This window comes from Vombatus ursinus, unplaced genomic scaffold, assembly GCF_900497805.2.
Source record: "Vombatus ursinus unplaced genomic scaffold, bare-nosed wombat genome assembly UNPS02014448.1, whole genome shotgun sequence".
Classification (NCBI taxonomy): Eukaryota; Metazoa; Chordata; class Mammalia; order Diprotodontia; family Vombatidae; genus Vombatus; species Vombatus ursinus.
The window spans coordinates 157,112-166,608 of record NW_020954226.1 but is presented as its reverse complement, the minus strand read 5'-3'; the positions used below and the strand labels follow the sequence as shown (position 1 = coordinate 166,608).

At 36.0% G+C, this 9,497-nt stretch overlaps 1 protein-coding gene across 1 annotated transcript; it reads left to right on the top strand.

Moving 5' to 3' along the window:
• The first annotated feature begins 904 nt into the window (after positions 1–904).
• LOC114042415 (trichosurin-like) lies at positions 905–9,214 on the top strand. The gene is made up of 7 exons (XM_027861104.1): positions 905–1,018; positions 1,612–1,748; positions 4,104–4,177; positions 6,814–6,912; positions 7,711–7,812; positions 8,040–8,064; positions 9,174–9,214. Exons 1-7 carry the CDS (start codon positions 923–925, stop codon positions 9,187–9,189), a joined length of 549 nt encoding a protein of 182 aa, XP_027716905.1. The 5' UTR covers positions 905–922; the 3' UTR covers positions 9,190–9,214.
• The last annotated feature ends 283 nt before the right edge of the window (positions 9,215–9,497 follow it).

Genomic DNA, 9,497 nt, shown 5'->3' with positions numbered 1-9,497 from the left:
ACTGAAGGAGATTCTAGGGTGAGATGGCAGTTGAAGCATGGGATGAGGTCCAAACAATCAGAATACAAGTCTCATGCCATATGTTGTGATATATAATACAATTATATACAGTAATCATATGTGTAGGTTGCATGCAGAAACACAACACATGCACACATCATAATAGTATATGCAAAATAATAATGTTCTATTTTAAGGGTACTCATTGAAGAAGTGTTTCCTTAGTTGCTTCTGATGTTTAGAAAGTTATACAAAGATACAATGTCTACCATAGACTCTGGAGACAGAGGACTCTGGAGGTAGTGGTCATGGTATATATTACAGGGAGACTATAGCCCCCCAAAAGGACTCATTTGTTGCTACCTGAGTTAATTTCTACTTCATGGTACAGTAAAAGCAAATATGGGCACTGATTTCTCATTCTCCTCCTCATGTTTAGTCATTTTAAGTTGAGCATTTTGTACTTAGATAAGAAACATTAAGTGTTTAATCTGATCTAACAGCCCAGTCAACAGATAAGACCAACAGTTCTAAAATTTATTCTTGCTCTTATATAACATCACTGAGTGCCAAAGATAATGTCTTTTATTGAAATGATGGTACGCATGATAATTTTTAAAAAAAATCCCTACATGAGCACAAAGTTCTAAGGAGAATAGTCTATCACTTGGCAGAATTAAGTAATAGCTGGGAAATGTTGAGTCAGTGTGTGTGTGTGTGTGTGTGTGTGTATGTGTGCACATGCAGGAGAAGTGGGGAAATGGATTTGGGGGAAGGGATAGATGCACTGCCAAGTCCTCTGAGTAAGCCAGCCCTATGAGGCTATTATATAAAGGAACCTGACCTGGTCAGCGTCTTTCTTCATTCATATTAACGCCCCTATCTACTCCCCATCAGAGAAGAAGAAATTTTTCTTACACGGATGAAACTTCTACTTCTGACCATTGGCCTGTGTGTGGTCAATGCAGTTACCCCTAATAATTGGCCCCGTTTAAGCTCTGAGTTCAAACCTGAACAGGTACCATCACGCCAAGCTCTGTTGGTGTTCATTTGTGAGATGGAGGGTTTAAGTATGGAATAGAAGACTATGGTAATTGTATCCTTACCCTTTCTTTCTGGTACACTTTCTGTTTCTCTTTTCTCCATTTCTTTCACCTTTCTGTCTTCCGTTCCTTCAAATTCATTCTCCTTCCTTTACTTCACTGCAGAAAGTGGCTGTATTACTGAGAAGTTGGTAGGCAGGTGAAGTAGTTGGTGTATCCATGACATCAGCCTTTATCAACTGATGGCTCTCATATTCTATGGATCTGGTGACCCAACCCTTAGCTGCTACTACAGATCATTCTTGGTCATTGCTGGCCATAGGCAAAGTTAGGTCTTTGCCTTCCTGCCAAGCCAGTCTTTTTCCTTATTGACTCCTAGAATGTTTTGGCACCTGCTTTATCCATTCTTGGAATTTTGTCTTTAAAAAATTGAAAGACAATTTAAATAATTATTATAGACAAATAAATGCCTGTCTCTATGCCTGTATCAGAATGACAACCAGTGTTAAAGGAGATGGACAACTTTTTAATATCATCTCGCTGATGTGTCCTTCATGTCTCTCTTTAGATCAATGGGAAGTGGTTCTCCATTGCAGTGGTATCTAACAAACGAGAAGAGACAACTCCAAGTGGACCAAGAAGGTTTCAAATTGACTCCTTCCAAGCCAAAAAGAATGGAGAGATTAAGGCAATTACTTACACCAAGTGAGTAATTTGTACATTTTAACAGAATCATGTGTTATTGTTCCATCTTTGAACTAATTATTTACTAATTTTAACAGCATTTAGACTTGAGAGAGACCTTAAAGATTATATAATCCTACCTACTCATTTTCAAAATAAAAACTTGAGGCCCATAGAGGTTAAATCAGTTTGGGAAGATTATTAAGACAATAAGTAGCAGAAATAAGATTTTCTGATCCCCCAACTTTTTAAGTTCAAAACTCTTTCACAATGCCACACTGAAGCACAGATAGCTATCAATCAATCAGTCATTTTCTTGTGGTCTACTTTTTATTGTCTTATGGATTACTTTGAATTGAGAACTGTTGGATTTTTTTTAAATTAAAGAAATTATTTAATGGGAGGTAAGCCTTCATGGTCAACAATCAGTCAACAAACTTTTATTAAGTGCCTACTTCATGCCAAGTACTATGCAAAGTGATTGGATTTAAAGACTCAATGATTAAGGCCTGACCTCAAGATGTTTACATTTTCATGAAGTGAACATGTATACATGTAAGTACATACAAAATGGACAAAATAAATTCAAGGTAAATATCAAGTAGTTGAGGAGGGTGAGGCACTAACACCTGGGGAGTAGGACAATGAGGAAAGACTTCATCTAGGAAGTGGCACTTGAATTAAGTTGTGAAGGAAATTAGAGATTTGTAAAGGTGGAGAGGAGGAAGGGAGTGTATTCCGAACATGAGTGACAAACTGGAAGAAGGAAAAGAGCTGGGGAATGGAACTATTCTGTAGAAGGCACCCTCAAGTAAACTAGTTTAGATAATCTGTAGAATTAACAAAGGAGAATAATTTGTAATAAGTCTAGAAAGGTAGACTAGTTGCAGATCGTGAAAGGCTTTAAATGTCAAGCAGTGGTGTTTTTAGTTTATATTACAGGCAATAGAGAGCCACTGAAGCTTCTTGAATATGACAGTGACATGGCCAAACCCGTGCTTTAAGAATTTTACTTTGGCAGCTGCGTGGAGTATGTATTAGAGAGGGTAAAGGCTAGAGACAGGTAACCCAATCAATAGGGTATTGCATTAGATTAGGAGAAGTGATAAATGTTTGAAATCAGATGGTGGTTGTGTGAGTGGATAGAAGGGAAGGGATGTTGCAGAGGGAGAATCAAGTCTTGGAAACTGATAGGATAAGGAACATTGGGCTTGGATATTGGAAAATTGAATGGTTATAAAGAATAACAACTTAGTTAAACATTAGGTGAGCCAATACAAAATAAGACTAATCCTAAGGGATATCACATCCCACTCCTCAAAACCACACCGTCAAGTCCTACTGCATCTGCCTTTGCCATATGCCATTCTTTCCTATTAAGGCAAAGGGATTCTAAGTCACTGAATGCTGGACCTATCTCAAGCTTCTAGAGCCATCTGTATACACTCTAGTTACCTAAGACTTCTTTCTGTTACTCTTCTCTTCCAAAGGAGAGAAGCTGATCATTTTCAAGGAAAGTTATAAAAAATGAATTCATGTTGCTGCTTATGGATTAGTTGGAGGGAGACTGAAGGCAGAGATGTAGAGTAGGAGGCTATTACAATGGTACAGGTAAGAAGTGTGGAGGGCCGGAAGTAGGGCAGAGACTATGTAAGTGGTGAAAAGGATATTATGGAGATAGAAACAATGACATTTGATAAATATTTGGATAGGTGGATGAATCAGAGTGAAGGCTCAAGGATGACACAAGTTGTTAATCTAAGTGACTCAAGTAATGCTTGATATTAATAGGGAAGTTTGGAAGAGGTTCAGAGAAAAAAAACCAATTGAGTTCTTTTTGGAAATGTTGAATTTGAGAGGTTTATTGGACGTTCAGTTCTAGATGTCCATGATTACGCATTATATTATGCTGTCTATGATCCAGGATTTAAGACTTCAGGAAAGCTGAATATATAGATCTCTAAGTGATCTTCACAGAGATGATCATTAAACCCATGAGAGCTGATGAAGTTAGCAATGGAAAGAAGATAGAGAGAGAAGAGAAGATGACCTAGCACAGACTCATGATTAGCACGTGTGACAGGTTCAGCTAAACAGACTGAGAAGGAGTGATTGGAAACATTGAAGGACGACCAATAAATAGCAGGGTTAGAAAAATCCAGAGAAGAGAAGGAAATCAGGAGAAAGTGTTTAATAAAGTCAAATGCTGCAGAGAAATAAAAAAGAATGAGCATTGAGAAAAGGCTATCAGATTTGGCAATTAGGAGCTCATTGGTAAGATGTGAATTGTAATTTTATTGAATAGGCTATAATACATATGAATCACTTAAAGTTCATGGACCAAAACACAAAAAAAATATTAATTTTATTTTCCAGTTGGAATAATATATGTGAACAAGCTAATATCACACTCACTGAAACCAAGATCCCTTGCCAATACAAAGTTAATGGTAAGTATCATTTAGGTATATTGTTGTTTTTCACCATGGAATAAAAAAAAATCAAATATGCTGAATGGCTCCTGCCTTACATGATTATAATAGCAATAATATAAGCTCATTTTACTTTTACACACACACACACACACACACACACAGAGTCAGTTATAAACTTTTTAACTATTTAAATAAATAGACAAAATAAAGAATCAAATCATGCATGGTCTATCAACTCCAAACTATAAAGAGTTAGCTAAAAGGAAAACCCAACAAAATAATAACATTTTATTTGTATCTCTGTTCCTTTCTAATATCTTCTTCTTTTTTTCTTTTTGTTTTTTGTTTTTTTTTTGCTTAGGCAGTTGGGGTTAAGTGCCTTGCCTGTGGTCACACTGCTAGTAAATGTCAAGTGTTTGGTCTGAGGCCGGATTTGAACTCAGGTCCTCCTGACTTCAGGGCCAGTGCTCTATCCACTGCGCCACCTAACTGGTCCCCTAATATCTTCTTAATGTTTATTTACCAGATACTGTTACTATCATTTTCTTTAGAAAACTATAGTAATTATATTTATATACTCAGTATATGTATAATTTTTCTGTCTCAGATTACTTTGCATCATTTCTTATAAGTCCTTCCATTTTTTTTTTTTTTGCATTCTGCATATTTGTCTTTTTAAAGGACAGTATTTCATTAAAAGACTGGAGTTCACATCCTAGTTTTACTACTTATTACCTGTATTTCTTAAGCAAATACATCTATCTGGGCCTTAGTTTCTTCATTTGTCAAATGAGGGGGTTAGACTAGCTGTTTTCTAAGGTCCCTTTCATTCCTAAGTGCCATGGTCCTTCACTGACATGCCACAATTTGTTCAACTGTTTACAAACTATCAGACTTACAGGCTGATTCTTGTTTTCCTGAACTCATGTTTCTAGAGGTATCCTTCAAAATGATCAGCTTCCTTTTGGAGTATTAAGTAGCCATGGCTAAAGATTTGGATTTTTTCCAATCCTGGAGTCTGTATGTGTTGAAACAGGACAAGACTAGAGTCCTATTATACTAAGGAATGAATCATATGAAAAAATGGCCTTTCACCACCCCCACCTTGGATTCCTTGCTCTTGCTGCTCCCTTATTTGAGGAAGCAGATTCATATCCTGCCTACCTTCACAGGCTGAAAAAGATGTAGGGAACTGTTTCTGGTATATATTGCAGAAGCATATATCATGCAATTTTTTAATTATTCAAAAATATTTTAAAATTGATGTTGAAAATTAGAAAGATTGTAGAGCAATGTCAAGAGTTGGTCTTATTGGGGGCCTTGGATATACACAAAGGAAAATCAAGCCAATAAAATTTTGATATCATTTATAGCTAGAAAGATTGCCACAGACCAATAAGTCCAACTATTTTACTTTACTCTTACTTTTCCTCAGGTGGAAAGTATGATCCAGAGAGGTCAGGTGATTTGAAGTTGATATAAAAGCTGGAACTCACATCTGTGTTTCTTGGCTACCAGTCCAGTGCTTTTTCTACTTTACTATGATCTGGACATTAAGTGCCCATAATGACCTCTATGAAGCAAGCTTCTTTATATTGATGATAGCAGAGATTACCATGAATCATCTGTTTAGATACTTTGCAATGACAGCTAGGTTAGCATACCTGGGCACAGCAGGCATGTAGCTAGGCTCTTTCTATACCCTTAATGGGAATGACTAGTTGGAGAAAATGCGAAGAACATGGTATCATCCGTGCATACACAAGAGAATCCTTGATAACAAGTTGAGCATTCATTCGTTCATTTTTTTCATAAATGCGTACATGCATTGATGCAGTAAGCATCCATTAAATTACTATGTGTCTAGACCTGTACTAGAAATTGCATGAAATACAAAGCAGTATAAGATAGAGTTCCTGTTCTCATGAAACCATTCTCAAAGGGACATTCAGTTAAGGGAAGTATAGCAGAGAAGGGATAGGTCTGGGATGACCTTAATGAATAGTATTCCTTTTCTTTGGACTCATGAAGATAATGTTGACTGGGGTCCTCTCTTAAGGTGTGAGTGAAACTGAATAGTCTCACAGTTTCTCTAATGGAGGTTCCATTTTTCCTTCATCTCCATGTGGAACCAACTGTTAAGTGTAAGTTGTTACTTATAGAAGTCACATGGACCCTGGTTCTTTACCGAGCGCTTCCTCACCTGTATGGGTATGATGTGAGTGTCTGTTCCTGTCTCTCCTTAGTGGGTCTGTCTCCTTTTAAAAGCTAAATGCAAGGGTCAATTCAAATATGGGAACTCAATTTTCAATTTGATATCAGCTTGCCATTCCTTTCTGTTACTGTCCAAGTATAGGCCACATGAGTAGAGGAAATGAAGAAAAAAGACAAGAAAAATCACACTCTCTTGAGCGATTTCAACACAAGATGGGTGAAAGGTGATTCCTTAGAGTTCATGTGAGGGCATGCTTCTGATATTATTATTAAAGCAAAGTGATTGATGCTTATGCTCTTGGCTAGGACATTAATATTCATTCAACAAACATGTCTTAATCATCTACTGTGTGCAAAAGACTGAAGGACACATAGTCATGTCTCTTGCCTTGAATAGGAAGGAGAAGCTTCACATTGCCACCACTTTCCTTTCACAGATCTTGAAGATAACTACTTTCTCATGGAAGATACTGACTATACAAACTTCTTAATTGTGTATTGTCAAATTGGGAAGAATGGGATATGGGAACTATTTGGTAAGTGTTTTGTCAACCTCAAAAGCAATACTTGCTGCTCTCTTCATTTATTTCTATGTATCACTTCTTAATAATCTAAATGTTTTCTTTTTTATGAAAGTCATAAAAGGCAGACCCTCTAATACTATAATTTGAGGCCAATTATTACTAGATAATGTCTTTTGGTAAGAACCCTAAATTCCTACTCTTACCTCAAATGCTATTTCTGTGTAATGTGGTTTTCCTCTTTAAAACCTTTAGCCTACATTTGTTCCTATGAAATCTTTTGTCTGCCTAATAACCTCACTATATTCAGTGAGCATGGTCTTTATTCTTTTACATAGGGCATGAACACAAATAGAAAATATAATATAACTCATGGCTGATACCATGTGGTACATTTATGAACTTCACTCATCCTAAGGAATTATTCAATCTCATTGATACTTATCTAAGATAACTGTCATGTCATCAATTGAATATTACTAACTTTCTCTACTCTCTGGAAGTCACTGGATTTGGAGTTAGAAAATATAGTCTAAAATACCCAAACTCTTACTTAATGCCCATGCAACCTTGAATAAATCATTTTACTTCTCTGAGGGGTCAATTTTCTCTTCTGTAAATGGTGAATATGGAAGGAGTAACTGGCATTGAACTAGATAATTTCTAATCTTTCTTCTAGCTCTTAATTCCTAGGAATCTATAAATAGAAGTCATGGGGCAACCTTCTCTAAGGCAATGAGCCAACCACAGAGAATGATAAAGCCTCACAGATTCCCAGCCAACTCATTCATTTGTCTATCTTCTTGGTTTCAGGAAGAAACAAATATATATCCAGAGTATTTAAAAAGAAGTTTGAGAATAAAATCATGTCTCGTGGTTTGCAAAAACAGGATATTTCTTACTTCAGGGAAAAAGGTAACCCTTTAATTTTTCTTCAGTCCAAATTTCCCCCTTGACATTAAAAATGAAATTAAGCTTAATTAATTTTTTACCTTCTCTTTTTAATTACTTCCTGATGATGCTCCTTGAATTGAAAATCATTTTTTTCTTGAAAAAAAATGAGCCCCTCAAATCCCTGTACCTACTCCACTCCATTTTCAGACTCATTGGATTAACTTAAATCTTTTTATACCCCTCTTTAGAGAGATGCCCCAACGGAGTCATAAAGTGAGTGAGCATATTGCTATTTTTGCATTTCTGTCTAACATTGCTGGAGAATGGGGAGCATTAAAATTTCATCAGGTTACTGGTCAGAATTTGACATGATTAGTTTGGGTGTACTATTTTGCTATAGAACAGATCACATAGATTTATATTTATTTCATGAATACAAAGGATGACACAAGCTCATAAACTTTTATTAATAATTTGGCTATTACAGTGCAACAGTAATAGTTTAGAAAGACATTAAGACTTATAATATGCAGACCTGAGCTCTAATCCTGATATCAACTGTTGTGTGACCTTGGACAAGTAATAATAATAACAGTAACTAACATTTATATAGCACTTACTATTTGCTAGACACTGTGCTAATCACTTTACAAATATTATCTTATTTGATCTTAACAACAGCCTTGGGAGGTAGGTGCTATTATTATCCCCATTTTACAGTTGAGGAAACTGAGGTAAACAAAGGTGAAGTGACTTGCCCAGGATCATACAGGTAGAATTATTTCTAAGGTTCCCCTCCTCTAAACTCATATGATTAAGTTATTTATAGAAGCAATGTGGTATAGTTGGGGTAAAAAAAACAAACAAAAAAACCCCATCAAAAGTGCTAGACAGATTCTAGTCAGAACACATTGATTCTAGTCCTATTTCTGCTAACTAAATCACTGTGTTAACTTGGGTAAATTATTTCCTCTCTTGGGCCTTCAGGTCCACATCTGTAAAATGAAAGCTTTACAGACTAGATTTCCTCTAAGGTCTTTTCTAACTTTAAAAATCCTATTATTCTAATGGAGGAGGGAAGAAAGGGATTCATATGCCAATTTTATTCCCTTGAGATGTTAATCAACAGCATGGACTGATTCCCACTTTATCTACAGCCCTGTATTAGGCACTAGGTTTGATTAAAGACAATAGGACAAAGTCCCAGCCTTTATGAAATTTGCAATCTAGTTAGAGAGACAACATGGAGATGATAAAGTAAAATCAAAGCACAAATATTTCTCAGAAAGTGTAGGAGAATATCTATAGCTTGGACTTTCATTTCCCATTCCTTGTCTTATTCCTCATTTCCAAGTCCTAACTTTGAGATTCATATTTTATAGGGACTCTAAGAACTGACCTTTCAGCAGATTCCCTCCACTTGACTTCAAGTTCATTGATTCACTCAAGCCCAGTTATACTTCTCCCATTCTTTTTTTTTTTTATCACATTTGTGCTTTTGGTTCAGGGGCTACAAGGTTTTGAGCAATGTTTAATTAATAAATTTTGCAAAAACAGCTCTGTGTGTCTTTCAATCTCTCAAGTTTTTGTGGGATAAACAAGGTGCAAAAGTAAGAAAATTAATTGTGGTAATTTTGGTCACCAGGCTAGAAAACTCACTTTTCTTTCTAAGTTGGGACATCTATTTCAGATTTATTTGTTGGAGT

Bases quoted from the DNA above. Each gene is read 5' to 3' on its own strand.
- LOC114042415 (XM_027861104.1), top strand. From the start codon at position 923: ATGAAACTTCTACTTCTGACCATTGGCCTGTGTGTGGTCAATGCAGTT. The intron at 1,019-1,611 runs GTACCATCACGC...GTCTCTCTTTAG, and splicing joins CTGAGTTCAAACCTGAACAG to ATCAATGGGAAGTGGTTCTC. The intron at 4,178-6,813 runs GTAAGTATCATT...TTCCTTTCACAG, and splicing joins TTGCCAATACAAAGTTAATG to ATCTTGAAGATAACTACTTT.